The 26,885-nt window shown below is 45.6% G+C and overlaps 1 protein-coding gene across 30 annotated transcripts in view; it reads right to left on the bottom strand.

Moving 5' to 3' along the window:
• Positions 1-26,885, bottom strand: part of LOC118338832 (titin-like) — a 176,484-nt gene that overhangs the window by 17,762 nt on the left and 131,837 nt on the right. For all 30 annotated transcript variants that reach the window (XM_035676237.1, XM_035676206.1, XM_035676210.1 and 27 more), the window contains 14 exons: positions 9,443-26,794; positions 9,036-9,332; positions 8,323-8,910; positions 7,846-8,148; positions 7,422-7,718; positions 7,047-7,334; positions 6,610-6,915; positions 6,058-6,360; positions 5,572-5,877; positions 3,683-5,446; positions 3,238-3,531; positions 2,745-3,029; positions 2,334-2,633; positions 138-2,204 (listed from right to left, as the gene is read on the bottom strand). In XM_035676237.1, coding sequence (XP_035532130.1) covers positions 138-2,204; positions 2,334-2,633; positions 2,745-3,029; positions 3,238-3,531; positions 3,683-5,446; positions 5,572-5,877; positions 6,058-6,360; positions 6,610-6,915; positions 7,047-7,334; positions 7,422-7,718; positions 7,846-8,148; positions 8,323-8,910; positions 9,036-9,332; positions 9,443-26,794 — 24,750 coding nt within the window. The remainder of the gene's footprint in view (positions 1-137; positions 2,205-2,333; positions 2,634-2,744; positions 3,030-3,237; positions 3,532-3,682; positions 5,447-5,571; positions 5,878-6,057; positions 6,361-6,609; positions 6,916-7,046; positions 7,335-7,421; positions 7,719-7,845; positions 8,149-8,322; positions 8,911-9,035; positions 9,333-9,442; positions 26,795-26,885) is intronic.

The following is a 26,885-nucleotide window of genomic DNA, read 5'->3' as shown; positions in this document are numbered from 1 at the left end:
AAAAAGATATTTTGTTGTTGAGTGCATTCCACTACATTCTAGCCTGAATCAGTAGAACACATTTTTTTGGCATTAATAGTCTAAGAAATGCAAAACTGTTATTTATCATTCATAAGTTAAAAGGCTGTAGTACTTACTGAAAGGATGCTCTGCAACAATAGTCTCAGACTCAGTGTGCTTGCTGACACCAAATCTATTCTCTGCAGAGACTCTGAATGTGTACTGCATGTACTTGGTCAGATGACTGACGTTGAGAGATGTGCGCTTTACGCTGGAGTTGATCAGCTGCCAGGCAGTGGAGCCAGACTCACGCTTCTCCACAATATAGTTGGTGATGTCCGTGCCACCGTCATCCTCTGGTGGTTGCCAGTCAATGACGCAGGACTCAGAGGTAATGGATGAGACTTCGATGGGTCCGGTTGGAGGACTAGGTCTACCTGTGACATTGACATCAATAGCAAAGGTCCTGGTTCCTGCCACGTTCTCCAGGGTCAGATAGTATTTACCACCATCTCCTCTCATGGCCTCCTTAACTGAGATACTGGTTCTGTTCTTAGTTACTTTGATAGTGACTCTGTCTGTGTTCTTCAACCTCATCTCTTCCAGCTTCCAAGTGACCTTAGGAGCAGGTCTACCACTAATAGGAACGTCAATAGTGAAGGTACTGCCTGACTTGCTTGTGATTAGCTGGTTGGGGATCTCGCTGAGGTCAGCAGCAGGTTCAATGTGAGGCTCTTTAACTAACGCAGCAACCAGAGTTTCCCTGGGCTTGCTGTAGCCGGATTCATTCTTAGCCTTCACACGGAAGTCATACTCATCACCCTTGTTGAGCTTTTCAACCATATAGGTGAGATTGGTGGTGTTTCCAACCACTACCCATTTGTCTGTACCCTTTGGCTTAGCCTCAAGGACATAACACTGGATGCGGCTACCGCCATCATGCTCTGGTTTCAGCCAGCCCAGTAGTACAGAGTTGTCTGTGGTGTCCAGGATGTCCATTCTCTTTGGAGATGCTGGCTCTGCAGTGGCAATGACAGGCTCAGTCAGCTCGAACGCCTCACCAATACCATGATGGTTCTCGGCTGAGACTCTGAAGAAGTATGGCACTCCTTCCAGCAGGTCCTGGATCTTTAGGACATGCTGGGTGCAGTTGCCACCAGACTGCTGCCAAGTGCGGCGGCTAGCCTCGCGTCTCTCAACAATGTAATGATGTATCCGGGCTCCACCGTCATTTAGAGGAGTTTCCCAGGCAAGTGTGACCGTGCCTCTGGACACCTCCTTGAAGACAACAGCCTGAGGAGGTCCAGGAGTGTCCATCACCTTTACAGTGAATGTAATGGCCTTGCTGCCACTACTGTTCTCCAGGTTAACAGTGTATTTGCCTGAATCGTTTCTTGAGCAGTTTTCAATGCTTAGAGAGCTGTAGCCATCTGTAGTTGTGATCTCTGACATGACACCCAGCTGTCCTTCTTCCTTCACCCAGGTGGCAGTCGGGATTGGCTTTCCTCTGAAGCAAATGCCCAGACACACTGAACCTCCAGCCTTGACAATGTGTGTCTGCTTGAACGTGGCGTCAATATCCACCAGTGGTGGTGTTAGCCTGTCTACAGCCTGAGTAGGCTCTGGAGTCTCCACTTCCTCACCTCTACCCACGTGATTGACAGCTGCAACACGGAACTTGTACTCAGCTCCTGTCTGTAGACCCGTTACCATGTAATTTGTTTCTGCCACCAGCTGCTCATTCATTCTCTTCCATTCTGTCTCTTCTCCCTTTACCATCTCAATAATGTAGCCCAGGATCTCCATGCCTCCGTCATCTGCAGGCCTGGTCCATTCCAGGCTAATGGAGTTGTTGGTGGAGTCTGACACACAGATCACAGATGGAGCACAAGGAATATCCTTTGGCTCGGCAGCTTTGATAGGAATAGAGATGTTGCTAGGAGCTCCAACACCAGCATCATTAACAGCCATCACGCGGAATTCGTATTCCATATCTTCTGTCAGGTGGAGCACCTTGTGAGCACATTCAACAATAGGCTTCTTGGTTATCACCTTGTAGAACCGCAGAGTCTTCTTTTCGCGTTTTTCCAGGATGTAATACTGAATGGGGTTTCCGCCATCAGATGTTGGAGGAGTCCAGGACAGGGTGATGCTCTCTCCTGTCACTTCAGTAGAGTCAGGAGTGCCTGGAGCCTCAGGAGTAGCTGAGGAAAACAATTTTAATAGGTAAGTGCAATGTCTACATTGACTAAATTAATAACATATAGAAATCTTATTTTTCTGTCTGAAATATTCAATAACACACTTTTTTTTTTTTACAATTCTCCACTTACTGTATTGCATCTGGGCAATGATGGGGCTGGATTCTAAAGGTCTGCCAACTCCAAACTTGTTAACAGCAGAGACCCTGAACTGGTACTCATTGGTCTTGATGAGCTTGGTTGCATTGAAAGTACACTCCGTACATTCATCTGACACCAAGGCCCAGGAGATTTTGGAGGTCTCGCGTTTCTCAATGATGAAATGTGAAATCTCAGAGCAGCCATCGTTCTCTGGTGGGTTCCAAGACAGAGTGCACTTCCCTTCTGAGATGTTGCTGAAAGTGATGGGTCCTACTGGCTCTCCAGGTGTGTCTGCATCACATAGGCGAACAAGATTGAAGTTAGACCATGAATAAATAAATACAATTGATGGTATAAACAACTGCACTGTAATATATAGTTAAAAACATCAAAGCTGCATACCTTGCACTTGAACAAGGATGTTCTCCTTCCTGCTTCCAGATCCATTGGTAGCCTCCACAGTGTAGAGGCCACTGTGTGTGCGATCAGCGTCCCTGACAAACAGGGTGCTGGATCCAGCTACGTTGATAATATCCAACATCTTTTTGGTAATCTCCACACCATCTCTGTGCCACACGACCTTGGGAACAGGGCGTCCAGTGATGGTCACCTTCAGCCGGATGTTGTCTCCAGCCTTGACTGTTAAACCCTCAAAGTATTCTGGGCCAAACTCAATATTTGGACACGCTGGTTTTGAGAAATAGGAGAAGCAATAGTTTACAGTTAGTATATTTACTGGGATTTAAAGATTTCATTTTACTTATGGTTTACAGAGCCTTTTACTTGTAGCCAGTTAGCAGTTACTAAAGGAAAACAAAAGCAGTGCTCACCAGCTACAATTTTTAGCCATTATTCCTGAGATTCATTATTACAACCCTCTAGGCTCATTACTCACCATTCTCACTTCTGACTACAATCAAGCCAGAAGAATTGGAGGGAGGACTGGTGACACCGATGGCATTTCTGGCAATCACTCTGAACTCGTAGCGTTCATTTGTTGCCAGTCCAGTGACAGTGTACATGCAGTCATGAACATCAGTCAAATTGGCTTTGAACCAGCGGCCATGTCCTTGGCGTTTCTCCACGTTGTAGCCGGTAATCTTGCTACCACCATCACGTTTGGGTGCATCCCATTTCAGTGTCACTGAGTCGCTAGTCACATCAGTGTAGTCAGGCTGGCCAGGAGGATCTGAAAGACATCATGTACAAATTTTAACTTATTTTTGACTGAACCTTTGTGGTTTCTAACTACACATTATTCAGGCTTTAGAGAAATAATGATTTTGTTAAAATCATTTTAGTTTCAATATGCAATGTAAACTTCCAAAAACAGCACTCACCAACAGGACTGACAGCCATGGTTGGCTTGCTCTCATCACTCATTCGGCTGAAGCCAGAATCATTCTGGGCATAGACCCTGAAGGAGTACTCCAGGCCTTCAATGAGTCCCAAGATCCTGTATTCTGTTTCTTTTATCAACATAGTGTTCACCTTTTGCCACATGATGCTGTTCTTTTCCTTCTTCTCCACATGGAAGCCCTGGATGGGGGTACCACCGTCATAGATGGGCTGTTCCCATTGGATGGTCATTCCATCATTGGTGACATTGTAAACAAATGGCTTGCCTGGTGGGCCTGGTGGCCTGAACTGGTGCTTGGCAATGACCATCTGTGAGACCAGAGGCTCACTGACACCATATCTGTTCTCAGCACACACTCTGAACTGGTACTGCACATTCTTGATCAGGTTGGGGACCTTGAACTGAGTATCCTGTACACTGGAGCAGGCCATCTTCCAGTCAGACTGGGAGGTGTCACGCTTTTCCACAGAGTAGCAGGTAATGTCTCCACCACCATCATCGTTAGGTTCATCCCAGGAGATTCTGATGCTCTCAGCTCTCACTTCATCCAGACGGATGGGTCCAACAGGCTTTGATGGTGGTCCAAGTGTGATGACATGGATGTGGAAGGATCTCCTGTTGACCTTATTGTCAAGGGTCAGGGTGTATTTACCCTCATTCTCCTTCTTCACATTCTTAATCATTAGAGTGGCTTTGTTTTCTGTCTTCTTGAAGCGGACTTGGTCACTCTCCTTCAATGGCAGGTTGTCTTTCAGCCACAGAATAGAAGGTTTGGGTTTGCCTTTGTATGGCAGCTCAATGTGCACATTGTGACCCAGGCGGACATTTAATCTGCCACCTGGGAACTCTGCAAGGCTTGCCTCAGGTGTTATAATGTAGTCAATGACCTTGATAGGCCCAATCTCTACAAAGTCACCCTGCCCCTTCTCATTTCTGGCGGCAACTCTAAAGAACACTTCTGAGTGCTCCTTGAGTTTCTTGACCTCAAACTCACACTGTCTGCTGGTTCCTCCCAATGACCATTCCTCATCCTTCAGTTTCTTCTCAATTACGTAGTCAGAGATGATGCTGCCACCATCATAACTAGGCTTTAGCCACTGCAGAGTGACAGAAGTCTTGGATGAATCCTTCATAGAGACCTCCTTGACTGGTCCGGGAGTCTCTGTAGCCTTCACAGGCTCATGTGTTTCACATGGATCACCAGCACCATTTTCATTCTCGGCTAACACACGGAAAAAGAAGGATGTCTTCTCGGAGAGATCTTCAATGGTGTATGTTGTTTCTGTGCATTTGCTTGTCACTGCAGAGTAGGATCTCTTAGAGGAGTCCCTCTTCTCAACAATGTAGTTTGTTATCTCAGCACCACCGTCATTGAGTGGAGGCTCCCAGCAGAGAGTGACCTTTCCACGGGTCACGTCCTTCAGGACCAGATTCCTGCACTGAGCTGGACTATCCTGGACCTTCACTGACAAGGTCAGGGTCTTGGGCTCTCCCACACCATTCTCTATCTTTACTGTGTACTTTCCAGTGTCAAGCCTGGTGACCTCACGCATAACAAGGACTGTTGTAGTGTCTGAGTGGTGGAACTCATATTTGGGGTCACGATCAATGCATTCTTCTCCCTTGCTCCAGGAAGCAGTGGGAGCAGGTCTGCCCTTCAGAGGAACTGACAGCTCCACATCTTTGCCAGCCTTCAAAATGTAGTGAGTTCTCATGGCTACGTCTGAGTCAATCTGGGCCTCCTCTGTGAAAATCATGAAAAATAATCATGGTCAAACAGGGACTTCTATATGTGAGCAGCGTAATAACAATACAAGACATACATGTGAATTGAACACACTGCATTTTTAGTATCAGTGAATAATTTACCAAGGATATCCTTAGCCTGCACAGGCTCAGTCATCTCCAGAGGTTCTCCCCGGCCAGCACAGTTGACAGCAGAGACTCTGAAGAAGTAATTGACATCTGGTTTTAAGTCGTGAACTGTGTACTCTGTTGTCTTGACCTCTCCCTTGGAGGTAATCATAGCCCATTCTTCCTCTCCTTCAACAAGCTTCTCCACCATGTAGCTGGTGACCTCACTGCCTCCATCCCATTCTGGCTTGGACCAGCCCAAGGTGATGGATGTCTTGGTGGAGTCCACCACCTTCAGCTTGCAAGGCTCATCCGGTTGATCTGCAAGGAAAATGTATTTGTTAGGTGGGAGTTGTTTAATTTTCATACATGTATATTTTGGCACAAACTCAAACCCTGGCTGCTGTGATAAGTACTCAGATGACACATGGTATGAGCTCTACCCGTGAGGTACCTTGGTGCCCATTCATTTTGTTTTTGTTGGATTGTTAGACAACTTACCAACTGGATCAGCAGCCTTGTAGTAGTCTGATGCATCAGAGAACGGTCCCTCTCCAGCCTTGTTAATGGCACAGACGCGATATTGGTACTCATTTCCTTCTGTCAGATGGTAGACGGTCTGTTTGACGTCAGTGACAGGATCTTTGTAAACCCTGATCCAACGCGAGCTCTTCTTGTCTCGTCTCTCCAGGTAGTAGCCCGTTACTGTGCTACCTCCGTCTACACCGGGTTTGTCCCATTCTACAACCATGGTGGACTTAGTGATGATATTCACCTCAGGAGTCTGAGGTTGCCCAGGAGTTACTGTAGAATTATACAACAAACAAGTTAAGAAAATGCAAATGACAACATAAGTAGCAATTTTGATGCATGCAAGAGTTTTGAAAAACGATAATAGAGATGAGGGATAATTACTGCAAGTTAGTGCAATTAATGTTACATAAACAGAAAAACTCAAACATTTGTAACTATAGAAGCTCAATAATAAAATCGAGAATGACTTATTTAAATTGACTATTATATTCAAAGCACTCTACAGTCAGAAAAACGTACCAAAGGCATTCTTAGCGATGACAGGCTCAGACTCCAGTGGCTCTCCAGCTCCGTACTTATTAACAGCCATTACACGGAACACATACTCGTTTCCACGCAACAGCTTGCTGACGGTGACGTGTGTCTTCTCATGCCTGTCTGAAACTGTCGACCATACCACTCGGCTGGTTTCCCTTCTCTCAACAATGTAGTGGGTCACCTTGGAACCTCCCTGGTCAGACTCGGGCACAGGTTCCCAGCTAAAGACGATCCTGTCTGCTGTAATGGAGTTGAAGTTAATGAGGCCGGCTGGGGGTCCAGGTTTGTCTAAAGGGAGGTAAAAAACATTGAATATAAACATTAAATACAAATATGATGGTGAGAGTATCTCAATTAAAATTGATTTCATTCAGATTGATGGAAATATGAAGAGGTGAGGCATATGAAGTTCAACATACCTAGAATTTCAATCCTGATAGTTGCAGATGCAGAACCCAGAACATTCTTGATCTTGACCTCATATGAGCCTGTGTGAATGCGAGCTGCATCCTTGATCAGAACAGCAGAAGAGTCAGTTGTGCTTTCAACGGACATGCAAGAGGTTGCTACCAGCACTTTTCCATCCTTGAGCCACTCAATAGTTGGCAGAGGCTTGGCGATGATTCCAACTTTAAGCTTAACTGAAACTCCAGCCTTGAACTGAACTACATCCAGATACTCTGGAGGAAGGTCAATGGCTGGGGCACCTGTGGGACATGAGATATTAATATCAGTAAGCTTTAATCAATACAAGTAAACAAAACATTTAAACATAGATATAAATTAAAACTCACCACATGCATCAACACAAGTGACAGGGCCAGCGATGAGAGATGGGTTGCTGACAGACCCAACAGCATTCTTGGCATACACTCTGAACTCATAAGACTCATCCTGGTTCAGTCCAGACACAGTGAAGCCCAGCTCAATGATGTTTGTAAAGTTGGCCTTCACCCATCTGCCATTGGGAGCGTCCCTCCTCTCCACACTGTAGCCAGTAATCTTGCTGCCACCATCATATGGAGGTCTCTGCCAGGCCAGGCTGACTGAGTTCTTGGTGACTTCAGTGATACGGACATTTGCTGGAGGCTCTGGAACATTCAAGTGAGAAAGATGCAATTTTAATTAAGCGCAGTAAAGAGTGTTTTCGTGTAAGCCCACTTTTTAAGGCTGTGGGTCCCTTTAAAACTGAAGATAACTGGAGGTAGAAATACTTACCGCAGGCATCAATAGCAAGCACTTCTTCAGAGGTCTTGCTCATCTTTCCAATGCCGGCTGCATTTTCAGCTGCCACCTTGAATTCATAGATGAGGCCAGGGCAGATGTTTGTGACTCGCCACTGGTTTCCTGCGATTGCTGTCTTATTGACCTTCTGCCAGAGGATGCTGCTTCTCTCCTTCATCTGGAGATGGTATCCAATAACAGGGTTTCCACCATCATTGACCGGTTCATTCCAGCAGACTGTCAGGCTTTCTCTAGATACAAAGCCGAACCATGGTGTGGATGGAGGTCCAGGGATGGCTGTAATGGACAACAGACATGTTAGTGTTCAGAAGGATTCATAATCCATAATACAAAAGTTGTTCTAGAACAGGAATATTATTTTTCCTTCACACACTGTGTCAGTTATCAACAAAAAAAGTAATCAAAGCTATGCTTATTCTTTCCAACTTGTATTCAAGTGTATTGACTTACTGTATGGAAGCTTTATCATGACTGGCTTGCTGTCAATATGGTCGCTGACACCGTAGCGATTCTCAGCCTTGATTCTGAACTGATACTCCTCTCCCTTGGTCAGCTTTGTCACCTTGATCGCGCTTCTGGCAATGCTAGTTGACACCTCTGCCCAGGAAGGAGTGCTGGTTTCACGTTTCAGAACAATGTAGTTGGTAACAGGACTGCCACCATCATACTCAGGAGGAGCCCATTTCAGACATACTGTGGTCTCTCCCACCTCCCCAATCTCTACTGGACCAACAGGATGTCCTGGTCTGTCCAGCACAACAAAAATAATGAAGGTCTTGGTGGTACCTCCCACATTTGAGGCAGTGACTTCATACTTGCCAGCATCACTTGAAATACTTTCATTTAGGGTGATGATTAAACTGTCTGGAGTAACTTCTGTTAGCAGCCTCTTGGATCCCTTGATGACAACATTGTTCTTGGACATAGTCACCTTAGGGATAGGCCTGCCGGTGAGAGGAATCTCAAAGGTTAGGTTGGATCCTGCTCTTACATAAACCTTATTCTTGGGGTAATTCTTCAGGTCAAACTCTGGAGCCACTGTTGAAAAAACAAGACAGGAATGGGATAAGTAATGTCACTTTAAAACCAATAACCCCATTAAATTGCATTTTCCACAAGTTGCATGTCTTTTCAAAAGGTAGTAGCAAAGCTAGAGATAATACCATGTATTTCCTTGACAATAACTGGTACGATCATCTCCTTCGGTTCACTGAGTCCGGCATGGTTCTCAGCACGGACTCTGAAGAAGTACTCAGCACACTCCCTCAGGCTCTTGATGGTGTGGGTCATGGTCTTCACGGTGGCACACTTCACCCACTTTGTCTGTCCCTTCTCCAGGGCATCAATAAGGTAACCAGTGACTCTGCTACCTCCATCATATTCTGGTCTTGTCCAGGCAATTGTAATACTGTCCTTGGTAACATTTGCAACTCCAAGTTTCATGGGTGGACTTGGTACCTCTGTAACAGAAAAGTGAGACATTTTATTATTGCCATTTTGTCAAAATAATAACAGTAGTATAAAATAAACTTAACAGCTACTACATTTAAACTGTAAGTTAATATGTTACCTGTAATCTTTGTTCCAGCCTTGGCTTCTTGAGGGACACCCACTCCATGTTCATTTTCTCCAATAATTCTGAAGTAATACATGGCTCCCTCCTGCAAGTCTTCCACCTTGTAAGTCATTGCATGGCAGTTGCTGGTCACAGACACCCAGGCCTTCTTACTGGCCTCACGTTTTTCAACATGGTAGGCCTTCACTGCATCACCACCATCATTCTCTGGAGCTTCCCAAGTGAGGGTTGCAGAATCCCTGGTCACTGCTGAAACTTTAACATTAACAGGGGGTCCAGGAGAGTCAAGCACCTTGACAACCATGGGCAATGTTGCTTTTCCCAATGGTGATTCAATTGTGACAGAGTATTCCCCAGAGTCATTTCTAGTTGCCTTCTCAATTGTCAATGAAGTGCTGGATTCTGTTGATTCAATAGTTCCTCTGACATTGAGATCAACACCCTCCTTGGCCCATACCACTGATGGCACAGGTTTGCCCTTGAATGGTACATTGAGAGTAAATGCTGTGCCATGCTTAACACTTTGTACTTTACGCATCTCAATGTCAACGTCAAATGATGGCTCTGAAGTTCTGTCCATTGCTGCAGCTCCATCTGAATATGGGCTACGTGCACTGCTGCCAATTTTGTTTATTGCCTTGACACAGAATTCATATTCTGCATCTGCCTTCAGTCCAGTGACTGTAAACTCCAAGCTCTTGGTAAGAGGGATAGCCTCAACCCATCTTGCTAGCTCTTCAGGTGATTCAGGTTCCTCTTCTTCCTCCTCCTCATATTCATATTCGTCCTCTTCTTCCTCAACCTCTGGCTCTGGTTTACGGATATAGTCTCTGTATTCTACACTGTATCCAAGGATGGGGGCACCGCCATCATTTGTTGGTGGTTTCCAGACAATGGACACACTGTCTTTAGTTGAACTGACAATCTTTGGCTTGGTTGGGCGAGAAGCAACAACCAGAGGATCTGCTGTTCTGAATGATGCAGATGGTTCACTTGGAGGACTTAGACCAGCAGAGTTTTCAGCATAGACTCTGAAGTCATACTCACAACCCTTACGCAGTTTGGTTGCTACTGCGGTGCATTCCAAAATTGCATCTCTGTTCACACGGACCCAGCGCATACCTGTCTTCTCACGGCGCTCAATCACATATCCAGTGATGGGGCTGCCTCCATCACTGGCTGGCTTGCACCAGGTAAGGGTCATTGAATCTCCAGTTATGGTAGTGACATCAACACTAGCTGGAGCAGTGGCAAAAGTGTATGGATCTGTAATCTTTACAGCATCACTCTCCAGAGCCTCACCAAGTCCATGCTTGTTGACAGCCAAAACCCTGAAGATATATTCATTGCCCTTTAGCAATCCTGTGACTTTGAAATATGTTTTTGTGATATCTCCCTTCACCAATGTCCATGCCAAGCGGCTGGTCTCACGCTTCTCAACAACGTAATGTGTGATCTCAGTCCCACCGATCTCCTGAGGAGGACCCCATGACAGAGTGCATGCCTCAGCTGTGAGACCTGTGATCTGCAGAGGTCCTGCTGAAGGTCCTGGCTTATCTAGAATCACACAGTTTATTGGCATGGTAACTGTTCCGCCAATATTCTGTAGAGTCAGGGCATACTGTCCAGAATCTCTTCTGATGCAGTCCTTCACAATAACAGAAGTGCTGGTATCTGTTGAAACAATCTGGATTCTGGCTCTCAGCTCAATATCTTTCCCATCCTTGGTCCAGGAAATAACGGGGGCAGGACGTCCAGCAAAGTCAGCATTTATTTTCAAAGTTTCTCCCGCTTTCACAAACACTGTTTCTCTGAACTTAACATCCATCATGATACGTGGTGGATCCACATCATCCTTGACAGTGATGGGGCCAGTGTTCCAAGATGGATGACTGAACAATCCAGCTGCATTCTTAGCAATGACACGGAAGTCATACTGGCTGTTTTCTGTAAGACCTGTCACATCATAGTGGGTCTCTGGCACGTTGGTGAAGTTGCACCTTGTCCAGCGTCCTTCAGGGAGGTCTCTGCGCTCAACAACATAGCCAGAAACCTTGGCTCCACCATCATACTCTGGTTTATCCCAAGACAAGGAAACAGATGTTCTGGTAATAGCAGTAACCACAGGTGTGCCTGGAGGGTCACATGGATCTCTGGCTGCTACGCCTTCACAGGCCTTGCTACATTTACCGATACCAGCAATATTTTCTGCATAGACACGGTATTCATACACCATACCCTCTTCAATTCCATTGACTTTGTATTCTGTATCTTTGATCATTCCTCTGTTCATCTTTGTCCAAAGAATGCTAGTACGCTCCTTTCTCTCCAGATGGTAGCCCAAAACATGACTACCACCATCACTTACAGGCTCATTCCAAGTCACCAACATGTAAGACTTTGTAGCCAACTTCACAATAGGTGTGGAAGGAGGTCCAGGTTGTTTGAAGTTATACTTAGCAGTAATTCCAGTTGAATCCAGAGATGTACTCTTTCCATAACGGTTGACTGCATAGATGCGGAATTGGTACTCTGAGCCATGTGTTAGGCGGCCAGCCTTGAAAGATGTTCTGGCAACATTACTTGCTGCCATCTGCCACTCCTGTGTGTTTGTGTCTCTTTTCTCCACAATATAGTTACTGATGGAGCAACCACCAGTATAATCTGGCGGGGACCAGGACAGTGTGATGCTGTCTGAGGTCACAGCATCCACCTTGATACCTTTAGGTGGACCTGGTTTATCAAGGACAACAACTCCAATATCTGCTGTGACAGTTCCTCCTGCGTTTGCCAGAGTGATTTCATACTTGCCAACATGTTCTCTGCTAGCCTCTTTGATCATAATTTTGGATGATGTTGCAGTGTTTAAGATGGTGACTGATGATGTTTGCTTCAAAGGAAGGCCATCCTTCTTCCAGGATACAACAGGCTTTGGCCTACCTCTTACTGGAACCTCAAGAGTAAGGTCATCTCCAGCCTTCACACTGTATGTGGTAAACAGTAAGTTGGTAGATGGCTCAATTGAAACATCCTTTGCAACCACAGGCAAACCAAGATCCTTTGGCTCACTCTTTCCCTTCTCATTGATTGCAACAACTCTGAATAAATAGGTTTCATTAGGGGTCAGATTAGGAATAGTTGCTTCAGGCACCTTGACTGTGCATGCTGTGCCCCATTTATCTCCACTTTTAGGCTTAAACTCTACATTGTAGCACATTATCTTGCTTCCACCATCATGAGCAGGTTTTTCCCATGCCAATGACACACTGGTCTTCGTCAAATCTATAAGTGTTACTTTGCTTGGAGGCAGAGGTACCTCAGACACTTTGATTTCTTTGGTTTCAACCATCTGTCCTTGGCCATATTCATTAACAGCACAAACTCTGAAGTAGAAAATGCCACCCTCAGGCAGCTCTTCAATCTTGAATGAGTTGGCTGTGCAGTTGCTAGTGACAGTAGTATAGGCCTTCCGGACAGACTCTCTCTTCTCCACAATGTAGTTTGTTATTTTAGAACCACCATCAGTGAGTGGAGTATCCCAGCCAAGAGTCACTGAATCCTTCTTGAGCTCCTTTACAGAAAAGTTTTGTGGTGCACTAGGTGTATCCAAAATTCTCACTGCAACAGTAGCAGATTTTGCACCACTACTATTCTCCAGTGTTAGTGAATATTTGCCACTGTCAAAGCGATTAACGTTGTCAATGACAAGCATGGTGTATGAACTGGTGGTGTCAATTGCAGCATTATCTGTGAGAGTACCGTCTACTTTCTCCCATTTCACAGTAGGTTCAGGCCTTCCTCTGATGGTAACAAACAGACGCAAAGTTCCACCAGCACGAACAGATACCACCTTTCTGAGCTCAGCATCCAACTCAATCTCTGGTGCTTCTACCCTGTCAGATGTGACCACAGTGCTGTGAACATTAGCAGCCTCCCCCACACCCTCAGAATTGATAGCACAGACACGGAACTGGTATTCTCCACCCTCTTTCAGGTCTGTGATAGTGAGTTTAGTGGCTTGAATGCCAGTGGGTGGAGTGCACATGGTCCATTCTTTTTCAACTGGTGCCTCTACTGTTGGTGCTACTTCTAACTCCTCTGTCACTTCAGGCACTGGTGTATACTCCCTCATTTCAACAATGTAGCCCTTAATGTAGGCACCACCATCAAAGTCAGGTTTTCCCCAGGACAGAGACACAGAGGACTTTGTGTAGTCTGTCACCTTAGGATGGTGTGGAGGTCCAGGTGGTGTTGTGGTATCACATGCTCTGTAGAATAGGGACAGTTCACTTAGGTCTCCCATTCCAGCCTCATTCTCAGCAGAAACACGGAACTCATAGAAGTGGTCTGTCATCAGACCTGTGACCCTGAAGTGAGTGTCCGTCAGTTTCTGTCTGTTGCATTTTGTCCATCTTACACTATCTTTGTCACGTTTTTCAAGGTGGTAACTGTCAATGTCCGCTCCACCAGTTTGTTCTGGAGCAGTCCATGAAAGAACCATAGAGTCCTTTGTGATCTGACTTGCTTCTGGGGTTCCAGGAGGACTAGGGGGCTTATAAGGATTGCGTGCAATGATGGGTTCACTCTCAAGATAATCACCAACACCATATTTGCTGACTGCCCTGACTCTGAAAATGTATTCATTTCCAGGGAGCAGATTTTTTAGTTTATAGAACAGACCCTTGATATTTGGTGCAGCCACGGTCCAGGACAATCTGCTGGTCTCTCTCTTCTGTAAGACATAGTGAGTGATACTAGCTCCACCATCCAGAGTTGGCTCAGACCAGGAAAGGATGCACCTGTCAGCCATGATCCCTGTCACCTTCATGGGTCCAGTGGGTGGACCTGGTTTATCAAGGACTTTGACAGTGATAGGGAAGGTTTTTGTACCACCCAGATTTTTTAGGACAAGGTCATAGTGGCCACTGTCAACTTTGGTTACATCCTTGATGGTTATGGCTGCACGTTTCTGTGTAGTTTTCACTTCAATTCGCAGTGCTTTGTCCATTTCCTTGCCCTCTTTTAGCCAAACAACATCAGGAATTGGTTTTCCATAAATGTCTGCATCAAGAAGTAAGCTTTCTCCAGCATTAACAACAATGACATCCTTGTATTTGGGATCCATTGAGGCCCTTGGTGGTTCAATTTCATCAGTAGCAGTTATAGGTCCAGAGCTGTCAGATGGCCCGCTGAAAACACCAGCTGCATTTCTCGCAATAACTCTGAATTCATATTGCTCATTCTCTGTCAGACCAGTGACGGTATACTCAGTTTCAATTATATTAGTGAAGTTAGCTCTGACCCAGCGCCCTTCAGGGGAGGAAAGATCTTTCCTTTCCACAATATATCCATTCACTTTGCTGCCACCGTCATACTGAGGTTTTGTCCACTGAATCTTGATAAGGTTCTTAGAAATAGATACAGCTTCAGGAGTACCAGGAGGGTCACATGGATCACGAGCAACAAAGGACTCAGACACTTTACTGCATCTGCCAATGCCGACAATATTTTCAGCATAGACTCGGAATTCATATCCAATACCCTCCTCAAGATTGGCGATCTTGAACTGAGTATCAGTGATGAGAGTCTTGTTCAGTTTGTTCCACATGATGCTGCTTCTCTCCTTGCTTTCCAGATGGTAACCAATAACTGTACTTCCACCATCATTGACTGGCTCATTCCATTCAATGATCATCATTTCTTTTGTAGCATATTTTATATATGGAGTTCCTGGGGGCCCTGGTGGTTTGTATGGATATTGCACAACAATGGCCTTGGAGTCCAGAGGCACACCCTTTCCATACCTGTTTTCAGCTATGATTCTGAACTGGTATTCAGCACCAGTCTTCAGCTTAGTGACCTTGAAAGCAGTTCTAGCAAGCTGTGTGGTGACTGACTGCCATGTTTGGGTAGTGGTGTCTCTCTTTTCCACTATATAGTTCTTTATCTGGCATCCACCTGTGTACTCTGGAGGCTCCCAGGAGAGATGGACAAATGTGTTGCTCACTTCAACAACCTTGATTGGGCCTGTTGATGGACCAGGCTTGTCAAGGATAATGACAGCCACATCCTCGGTAATTGTGCCGGCAGTATTGGTTGCTGTAATGGAATATTTACCCAAATCTTCCTTGCATGCCTCAGTAATTAGAATTCCAGTTGTTAACGGAGTGTTTACCAAATTGACTCTGGATGTCACCTTAAAAGACTGACCATCCTTGGTCCAAGTGATTTTAGGTTTGGGCCTGCCAAGCACAGGGAACTCCAACTTGAGATCTTTTCCAGCTAATACACTGTACGTGTTAAATTGCATCTTAATACTTGGCTCTATGGTCATGTCACTGGCAACGACAGGTGCAGCAAGTGCCTTAGGTTCACTCTTGCCCTTCTCATTGTAAGCAATAATACGGAATAGGTATTCTGTTCCAGCTGTGAGGCCTGTGACAGTGCCCTCACATGTCTTTGTATTTGTTGCCACTCCCCACTTATCTGTACCCTTTGGCTGCATCTCTATTAGGTAACCACCAATTCTACTGCCTCCATCATGCTGAGGTTTTTCCCAGGCCAGTGAGGCACTGGCTTTGGTGACATCAGTGAGGGAGACTTTTCCAACAGGGAGTGGTACCTCAGAGGCCTTTGAAGCTGTCTTTGTTTCAACAGCCTGGCCTATTCCATAGTCATTCTCAGCCATGACTCTGAAGTAGTACATAGCACCTTCAATCAAGTTCTCAACTTTGAATGTTGTCTTGGTACATTTTGTGGACACATTTGCATAAGCCTTTCTGGTTGATTCACGTTTGTCAATGACATAGTTCTTGATTTTGGATCCTCCATCAATTAGTGGGGCATCCCATACAAGAGTGACAGAATCCTTTTTGACTTCTTTAACCATGAGGTTCTGTGGGGATCCAGGTGTATCCAGAATTTTAACAGCAACAAACTCAGACACAGAGCCACTGCTGTTTGTCAGGTCTAGGGTATATTTTCCTGAGTCACTCCTGTCACATGAGTCAATGGACAGCTGAGTGAAGTTGAGAGCTTTTTCAACCACCACCTTTTCAGTCAGATCTCCCTCATCCTTAGTCCACTTAATCTCAGGTGTTGGCCTACCCTTGAATGGAATATGGATTCTAACAGATCCACCAGCTTTCACAATGATACCCTTTCTCAACTCAGAGTCAAGGTGGATCTGTGGTGGATCCACCCTTTCCTCTGGCTTAGCTGTACCAGAGAGAGTTGCTGGTTCACCAACTCCCAGTTTGTTCAGAGCACACACCTGGATCTTATACTCCGTACCCTCGGTAAGTTTGGTAATTTCATATTTGTTGACACGCAGTCCAGTGGGGGGAGTAACCATAGTCCATTCCTCCTCTTCAGCCTTGCAGATTTCAACAATGTATCCTTGAATGGCAGTGCCACCGTCCAACAGAGGCTTACCCCATGACACTGTAATAGAACTTTTTGTGGAGTCAATCACATTCACATATGCTGGAGCACCAGGTTTGTACTTGGGATCACAGGCCTTGTAGTATGAACTTGGAAGGCTTGGCTCTCCCACTCCAACTACGTTCTCAGCAGCCACTCTGAACTCATATTCATGGTCAGTTGTTAGGCCTGTAACTCTAAAAGAGAGGTCAGTGACTTTCTGTCTGTTGCATCTGGTCCATTTGATTCCATTTCTGTCCTTCTTTTCAATGTTGTAATTGGTAATCTCACTGCCACCATCACTCTCAGGGGCTGACCAAGTGATTGTCATGCCATCATGAGCAATGTTGGATACATCATCAATATGAGGTGGACCAGGAGGAACAAATGGAGTCTTCATGATAACTCCGTGAGACTCCAGTGGCTCACTGATACCGTAACTGTTAACTGCCATGACACGGAACATATACTCATTGCCTTCCAGTAATTTGGTGACTTTGTAACGTGTGGTGTCACAGCTGTTAGAAACAACAGTCCAAGCAAGACGGCTGGTCTCTCTTCTCTCAATGACGTAGTGCTTAATAGGACTGCCTCCATCATGTAGAGGGGCACGCCATACCAGTATGCATCTATCTTCAGCTACGCCAGTGATGTGGAGGGGTCCTTCACACTGGCTGGGCCTGTCCAAGACCACAACTTTGAATGGAACAGTTTCACTGCCAGCCTCATTTGTCAGCTGGAGTGTGTAAATTCCACCATCAATTCTAACAGAGTCCTTAATGACAATCATTGCCTGGTGTTCTGAGTTTTTAATCTCTAGTCTGAGTGTATTCTCGATTGGTTTTTCATCCTTGAACCACTTGATTGTAGGCAGTGGCTTGCCACGGACATCGGCATCTAGCTTGAATGTCTCTCCAGCATTGATGATAATGGTCTTGGTGAATGCAGGGTCAATGGAGAATTTGGGTGCCTCCACCTTATCACTTGCAGTGATTGGTCCACTGTTGTAGGATGGCTTGCTGATGGTGCCAACAGCATTTTTAGCAATGACTCTAAAGTCATACTGTGCATTTTCAGTCAAACCAGTGACCGTGAACTGGGTCTCAATCACATTGGTGAAGTTTGCCCTTACCCACCTGCCCTCTGGCAGATCACGCTTCTCCACAGTATAGCCAGTTATATTACTGCCGCCATCATATTCTGGTTTAGTCCACTGAATGACAATGGTATCTTTGGTCACATGGATGGCCTCTGGTGTTCCCGGAGAATCACATGGGTCACGGGCAACACAGCCCTCTGAGATCTTACTGCATCTGCCAATGCCAACAATATTTTCAGCATAAACCCTGTATTCATACTCAATACCCTCATCCAAGGGGTAACTCTTGAAAGTAGTTTCGTGAATAAGTGTTTTGTTGATTTTGACCCAGAGAATACTATTCCTCTCTTTCCTTTCAAGATGGTAGCCAAGAACAGCGCTGCCTCCATCAGAGACAGGCTCATGCCACTCAACAATTTGGTGGTCCCTAGAGAGAGAGGAGATGAAAGGCGTGCCTGGTGGGCCTGGCTCTCTGTATGGGTATTGAGCGACCACAGCAGATGAATCCAGACCATGACTCTTGCCATAGCGGTTCTGAGCAATGATCTTGAACTGGTACTCAGCTCCAGTCTTCAGTCTTGGCACTTTGATGGTGGTTCTGGCGCAGTTGATGCTGACATTTTCCCATGTTGTTGAAGTAGTATCTCTCTTCTGCACAATGTAGTTTGAAATCTGGCAGCCACCATTGTGTTTTGGTGGGTCCCATGAAATAGTGACACTCTGTGTTGTGATTTCATCAAACCTCACAGGGCCGGATGGAGGGCCAGGCTTGTCAAGTACAATGATTTCAACAGTTGTATCTTTCTTTCCAGCTGAGTTAGCAACATGTATACTATACATACCACCATCATCACCTGCTGCCTCCTTAATGCTCAGTGTTGTCTGTGTTGGTGTGTTGAGGATGTTAACTCTGGTAGTGAACTTCAAAGAAGCTCCATCTTTAGTCCATGAAACTGTTGGTTTAGGACGTCCAAAGATGGGAATGTGAACATTCAGGTCCTTTCCCACATGGACACTGTAGTTGCTGAATGCTGGTCGAACATCTGGCTCAAAGACTAAGTCCTTGGTCATCACTGGACCAGAAAGGACTTTGGGGTCACTCTTTCCCTTATCATTGATTGCTGTAACTCTAAACAGATACTCTTCTCCTGGGTTCAAATTGGAAACAGTAGCCTCCATTGTCTTAAATGTGTTAACACCAGACCACTTATCCTGACCCTTGAGCTGCACCTCCAGCAGGTACTGCATGACTCTGCTACCACCATCATACTCAGGCCTCTCCCAAGCCAAAGAGATGCTTGTTTTAGTTTGGTCTGTAACAGTCAGGTTCTTTGGAGACTGTGGTACCTCTGAGACCTTCAGAGGGTCAACAGTTGCTGCAGGCAGGCCAACACCATGTGCATTCTCAGCAAGCACCCGGAAGTAGTAACTGCAGCCTTCCTGGAGTGATTCAATCTTCCATGAAAGAGCATGACAATTTGTTACAACAGCTGCATATGTTTTGCGTGTGCTTTCTCTCTTTTCAACAACGTAGTTCTTGATCTTGGACGCTCCATCCAACAGAGGTGGTTCCCATGCCAGTGTCACTGATTGGTTTGTAATTTCTTTGACTTTGAGGTTAACAGGAGCACTAGGTGTGTCAAGGACACGGACAACAACAAATGCAGATTTGGTTCCACTAGAATTCTCTGCAGTGACAGTGTATTTTCCACTGTCATTCCTGCCCATCTTGTCAATTACAAGGGATGTGTAACTACTGGTCACTTCAACCTGAGCAGTCTCTTTAAGTGCAGCCTCATCTTTGTCCCACTTGATGGTAGGACTAGGCCTTCCTTTGATGGGAATAAAGAGTCTAAGGGATGCTCCAGCTTTAATGGTTACAATCTTTCTCAATTCTGGATCAATGTCAAGGTCTGGCTCTTCTGCCTTGTCCTGGACAACAACAGCTCCAGAGACATCAGCATGCTCGCCAACTCCCACTTTGTTCACAGCACATACTCTAAACTTGTATGCCTGGTTTTCCTTCAGGTTTGAAACTTCAAACTTGGTCTTTTTGATCCCTGTTGGTGGCGTGCACATGATCCATTCCTCAGCAGGTGCATCTGTGGCAGGGGCTTCAGCAGGGGCTTCAGCAGGGGCTTCAGCAGGGGCCTCAGCAGGGGCTTCAGCTGGTGCTGCTGGTTCTGTGGTAGTGCAACACTCAACAATGTATCCCTGAATCTCACAGCCTCCATCACAGACAGGTTTGCCCCATGACAGGAATACAGATGTTTTAGTTGTGTCGGTAACTCTAGGATTGTGTGGTGGGCCAGGCCTGAAGATTGGATCAAGAGCTTTGTAAAATACAGTTGGGGAGCTTGGCTCACCAACACCGACAGCATTCTCAGCTGCAACTCTGAATTCGTAGATATGGCTGTCCAGGAGGCCAGTGACCTTGAAAGTCAAGTCAGTAACTGCTTGCCTATTGCTTCTGATCCATCTTACGCCCTCTTTGTCATGTCTCTCAATTATGTAGCCAGTAATAGGACTTCCTCCATCTTCAGAAGGAGCCTCCCAGGTGAGTACCATTGAATCCTTTTTGATATCTGAAACTTCCAAGCTCTTGGGTGTTCCAGGGGGCAAATATGGATCTTTGATTACTGCAGCAGCAGACTCAAGTCCTGCACCCACTCCAAATTGGTTGACAGCATGGACTTTAAAAATATACTCATTTCCTTCTAATAGCTTACTAATCTTTAAACAAGTATTTACGACTTTAGGGTCAACAACAGTCCAGACTAGTCTGCTTGTCTCTCTCCTCTCCACAATGTAGTGAGAGATCTTGCTGCCACCATCCTGTAGTGGTGGTTTCCATGCAAGGCAGCATCGGTCTTTGGTTATTCCTGTAACAACAAGAGGTCCCTGTGGTTCTCCAGGTTTATCTAGAACAACCACATTTACCTGTACAGCCTTTTCTCCTCCTGGATTTTTCAACAGCAGAGTGTATTGGCCTCCATCGGAAAGCTTAGCTTCCTTGACAAATATGCAGGCTTTTGTGGGTGTGTTCTTAATCTCTCTATGAATAGTGTTGCCCAGTTCCTGCTCTCCCATCATCCAGTGGATAGTGGGCAATGGTTTGCCATGGACATCTCCGTCTATCTTGAAGTTGTCTCCAGCATTAACCACAATAGTCTGTGTGTACTCTGGGTCAATGCTGATGCGTGGTGGTTCAATCTCATCCTTGGCAGTGATAGGACCAGTGCTGTAAGATGGGAGACTGAAAACACCTGCTGCATTTCTGGCAATGACACGGAACTCATACTGATTGTCCTGAACAAGTCCAGTTGCAACATATTCTGTCTCAATGACGTTAGTGAAGTTAGCCTTCAGCCAACGACCTTCAGGAAGCTCCTTCTTTTCCACAATGTAGCCTGTAACCTTTGCACCACCATCATACTCTGGCTTGGTCCAAACAATGGTCACAGAGTCCTTAGCGATCTTTGTTGCCTCTGGGGTTCCAGGAGGATCACAAGGATCTCTAGCGACATGTCCCTCAGACACTTTGCTCACTTTGCCTATTCCAACAATGTTTTCAGCATAAACTCTGTATTCATACTCCATTCCTGGTTCAAGACTAGTGGTCTTGAAGGTTTGGTCAGTAATAAGAGATTTGTTAAGTTTAACCCAAAGGATGCTGTTTCTCTCTTTACGTTCAAGATGGTAGCCCAAGACAGTGCTTCCACCATCATTCACAGGTTCATTCCAGGCAATAACCATGCTATCCTTGGTGCAGGCTGCAATGGATGGGGTTCCTGGGGGTCCTGGGAGCTTGTATGGGTATTGAGCCACAATACACTCTGATTGAAGAGCTGGGCCTTTTCCATATCTGTTTTCTGCTGTGATTCTAAACTGATACTCCGAGCCAGTCTTCAACCTGCCTGCCTTGATTTTGGTCCTTGCAAGGTTAGGAGATACAACCATCCAGTTAGTTGTGGATGTGTCTCTCTTTTCCACAATATAGTGTTTGATGGTGCACCCTCCATCATATTCTGGTCGGTTCCAGGAAATGGTTACACTGTCAGATGTGACCTCCTCCACCTTAACTGGACCATCCGGCTGGCCAGGTTTGTCAAGAACAACGATGCCAATTTCTGCTGTTGTCTCTCCTGCTGTGTTGGTAAGAGTTATGTGGTACTGTCCAACATCATCTTTAGTAGCCTCTTTTATGTTGAGGGTCAGCATTTTGTCTGTTGCAGAAAAGTTTACTCTCGTAGTTCTCTTCAGGGGCTGACCATCTTTTTTCCAGGAGACAGCTGCTTTGGGACGTGCAACATATGGAACCTCCACTGTCAGGTCTTCTCCTGCCAACACGCTGAATGTGTTAAACAAAAGTTTGGCAACAGGTGCAATCACTAGATCTTTAACAATCACAGGCACACCGATTTGACGTGGGTCGCTAGTTCCTTTTTCATTTCTTGCTGCAACACGGAACATGTATTCTTCACCTGCATTGAGTCCACTAATAGTAGCTTCTGTTTCCTTGACAATCACAGCCTGTGACCACTTATCAACACCCTTAGGCTGAATCTCAACAACATAACAGCCCACTCTGCTGCCACCATCATGCACTGGCTTCTCCCAGGAGAGGGTGACACTGTTCTTAGTAACGTCCTTAAGAGTGATTTTGCCAGGTGGCTGTGGTTTCATAGACACTTTAACTGATTCACCAGTCTCAATGGGCAGGCCAATGCCATATTCATTCTCAGCCAAAACTCTGAAGTAATAGTTGCATCCTTCCAGGAGCTGGTCGACTGTGAATGTGGTGTGATGGCAGTTAGCTTTTACTGTGGCATATGCTTTCCTTGTGGACTCCCGTTTTTCAACAATATAGTTCTTAACCTTAACTCCTCCATCATTCACTGGTGGATCCCAAGTCAGAGTGACAGCTTCATTTGTTACAGCAGTAATCTTCAGATTCTGTGGGGCACTTGGTGTATCAAGTACCTTGACTTGGACTGTAACTGTCTTGGAGCCAGAGCTGTTTTCAATTGTAAGATTATACTTTCCACTATCAAATCTGTTGACATTCTCAATTACAAGTGATGTGTATGATGTTGTGCTGTCAATGGTTGCCCTTTCAATAGGTTCACCATCTCCCTTGGTCCATTTAGCCTGAGGAGTTGGTCTGCCTCTTATAGGCACAAACAGCCTAAGTGAGCAGCAAGCCCTTAGACTGACAACCTTGCGGAGCTCAGCATCCAAATCCATCTCAGGCGGGAGGAGCCTGTCCTCTGCCTTGGGATTGCCAGGTACCAATGCAGCCTCTCCAACTCCTTCACTGTTGACAGCAGAGATGTTAATCTTGTACTCCTGGTTCTCCTTCAGGTTAATAATAGTGAATGAGGTGGCAAGGAGTCCTTCTTTGGGTGTCACAATGGTCCATTCCTCATCTTCTTCCTTTTCAGATGGGATGCAGGTCTCAACAATGTAGCCAGTGATGTCAGAGCCACCATCATATACAGGTTTGTTCCAGGCTACAGTAATTGAGGACTTTGTTGTATCCAAAATTCTTGGGTTGCATGGAGCCCCTGGCTTGTACAGTCCATCAGTAGCCCTGTAGAATGGACTCGCGACACTTGGTGCACTTACTCCAGCAGCATTCTCAGCAATTATTCTGAATTCATATTCATGTCCGACAAGAAGCCCTGTTGCCTTGAATTGTAGATCTTTGACCTTCCTCTTATTGCATTTGACCCAGCGGAGGCCTATTCTGTCTTTCCTTTCAATATTGTAGTTGGTGATGGGAGTTCCACCATCACTCTTAGGTGCTTGCCACATAAGAACCATTGAATCTTTGCTGATAGCTGTCACCTCAGGATTCTCTGGAGGATCTGGAACCACATATGGATTGTCTGCAATAGTGGGTTCAGAATCAAGAGCTTCGCCAAGTCCATATTTGTTTACTGCCATAACTCTGAAGATGTATTCATTTCCTTTGAGCAGCTTGGTCACCTTGTATTGTGTAACTTGCAGGTCTGAAACCACATTGGTCCAAACCAGTCTGCTTGACTCGCGCTTCTCAATCACATATCCTTCAATCTTGGCACCACCATCATCTGCAGGTGGAGCCCAGGTGAGTACACAGTTGTCAGCTGTTACGTTAGAGACCTCAAGAGGTCCAACTGGTGGTCCAGGTCTGTCAAGCACTTTAACATTAAAGACGTGCTTAGCAAATCCACCAACATTAGTGGCAGTCAAAATAAATTCTCCTCCATCTGATCTGATAGAGTCCTTGTTGGTCAGAGTTGTTGTTAATTCTGTGAACCTAACCTCCAGTTTCATTGTGTTCTCAACCTCCTTTCCATTCTTGGTCCAAACCATAGATGGGGTTGGTTGACCAGCAATGTCAGCATCAAGTTTGAAGGACTCTCCTGCCTTCAGTAGAACAACATCCTTGAAGATGGCATCAACCATAATGCGTGGCTCGATAATGTCATCTTTGCAAATAATTGGGTCTGAGGGCTCAGAGGGTATGCTCACTGCACCTGCTGAGTTTCTGGCTATGACACGGAACTCATATGAGGCATCTTGAGTCAGTCCACTGATAGTGAATGTTGTCTCAATGATGTTGGTGAAGTTGGCTCTCATCCATCGACCAGTAGGCAGTTCTCTCTTCTCCACAGTGTAGCCAGTGATTTTGAAACCACCATCGTACTCAGGCTTGGTCCACTGAATAGTGATGACATTCTTGTTGACAAATATTGGTTCAGGCTGACCTGGTGGATCTACAGGGTCCAAGGCCAGTATTGCTTCTGAGGCCTTGCTGGGCTTACCAACTCCAGCCATGTTTTCAGCCGAGACACGGAACTCATAGGCAACTCCATCTTCAAGACCACTTGATTTAAAGATATTTCCTTTCACAATACCCTTGCTGATCTTATACCACATGATGCTGCTTCTTTCTTTCCTCTCAACATGATAACCAATTACTTCATTTCCACCATCAGACACAGGCTCATTCCAGCCAATTGTTATTGAGTCCTTGGTAAATGCAACAACTCCAGGAGTACCAGGAGGTCCAGGGACTTTAAATGGATAGGCAGCCACCACTGCCTCTGATGTGATAGGTGGTCCAACACCATATCTGTTCTTAGCTTTTACTCTGAACTGGTACTCAGACCCGGTGGTTAAACGAATGGCTTTGAACATGGTACGAATGACAGTGGAGGATAGCTCTGTCCATGTTTGGGAAGTTGTGTCTCTAATCTCAACCACATAATTGTTGATTGGAACACCTCCGTCATTCTCAGGAGTGTCCCATGCAAAGATGCAATAGGTACGAGAAATCTCCACAATCTTGACTGGTCCCTTGGGTGGCCCAGGTACATCATGTACTTTGACAATAATGTTGTCTGTCACAGATCCAACAATGTTCTTAGCTGTCATGGTGTATACACCACTGTCACCTCTGGTACATTCATTGATGCTCAGGATAACAGTAGCAGAAGTAGTTTCCACATTGGTTCTCTGTGTGAGCTTCAGAGCTGCGGCATCCTTTTGCCAAGAGACGGTTGGTCTAGGACGTCCCATAACTGGAATTTCAACCTTAATGTCATCTCCTGCCTTGGCAATAACAGTCTTCTGACATACGCCACGGAGGTCAAACTCAGGCAGGGAAGTAGAATCCTTGACAACAATAGGTTTGCTCTCACGTGGAGCGCTTCTACCTGAGTGATTGACAGCCATTACACGGAAAATGTATTCCTCATTCTCATTGAGATTTTTCACTGTGAAATCCATGCTCTTGACTGTTGTTACATGTGCCCACTGGTCAGTTCCCTTCTTCTGGGCTTCAAGAACATATCCTGTAACTCTGCTCCCACCATCATGCTTGGGTTTGGTCCAAGCCAGGCTCACAGAGTTCTTGGTTATATCAGTAGGAATAATACTCTCTGGAGGAGTTGGTGCCTGGGATGCACGAATTGGATCAGCAGTTTCAACCGCCTCACCAATTCCATACTCATTCTCGGCAGACACTCTGAAGTAGTACTCACAGCCTTCACCCAGCTCACCGATCCTGACTGAAGTGGTCATGCATTTTGTAATAGCAGTAGCAAAAGCTTTGCGTGTTGATTCTCTCTTCTCAATGATGTAGTTTGTGATCTTGGCTCCACCATCGATGAGAGGCATCTCCCACTGAAGAGTAATGCTTTCCTTGTCAATCTTGACTGGTTTGAGGTTAAGAGGAGGCCCAGGTGAATCCAAAACTCTCACATTTATAGGGGCACTCTTCTTTCCAGCAGAGTTTTCAAGGGTAAGCTCATACTTGCCTGCATCAATCCTAGAACTCTCAGGGATGATCAGCATTGTAAATGACTCAGTGCTGTCAATGACTGCGCGTAGGACAGGTCCACCCTCCTTGGTCCAGGTGACTGTAGGTGTAGGACGTCCCTTGATTGGCACAAAGAGGCGAATGGAGCAGCCAGCCCTAACAACAAGGGTTCTTCTCAGCTCAACATCCAGCTCCAAATCAGGTTCAGCTGCTCTTTCCACAATCTCAACCAGCTCCTGAGTTTCAGCAGGTTCACCTGCTCCCTTAGCATTAACTGCACTAATTCTGAAATGGTATTTTGCACCCGTTTCCAGCTTGGGAACAACAAACTCTGTGATCCTGAGTGGCGATGAAGGGGTGTCCTTAACCCATTCTTCTGTTCCTTCTTTCTTGTGCTCAATCAAATATCCAGTAACTTCAAGCCCACCATTATCAAGAGGTTTTCCCCAGTTTAGAGTGGCAGTGGTCTTAGTTGTGTCTGTGACTCTTGGATTTACTGGAGGTCCAGGCACATCTGTCAGACATAAAATAAGTGGTTAGTGTAGTGCAAATATAACATTCTGTGTCTTAACATAAGAAATAATGTAACACTTCTTTCTTCTTTT

Source organism: Morone saxatilis, unplaced genomic scaffold (genome assembly GCF_004916995.1).
Source record: "Morone saxatilis isolate NCDOM2014 unplaced genomic scaffold, NCSU_SB_2.0 Contig5, whole genome shotgun sequence".
In the NCBI taxonomy this organism is placed as follows: Eukaryota; Metazoa; Chordata; class Actinopteri; family Moronidae; genus Morone; species Morone saxatilis.
The sequence above is the reverse complement of the archived record's forward strand: the minus strand, read 5'-3'. Positions and strand labels throughout refer to the sequence as shown.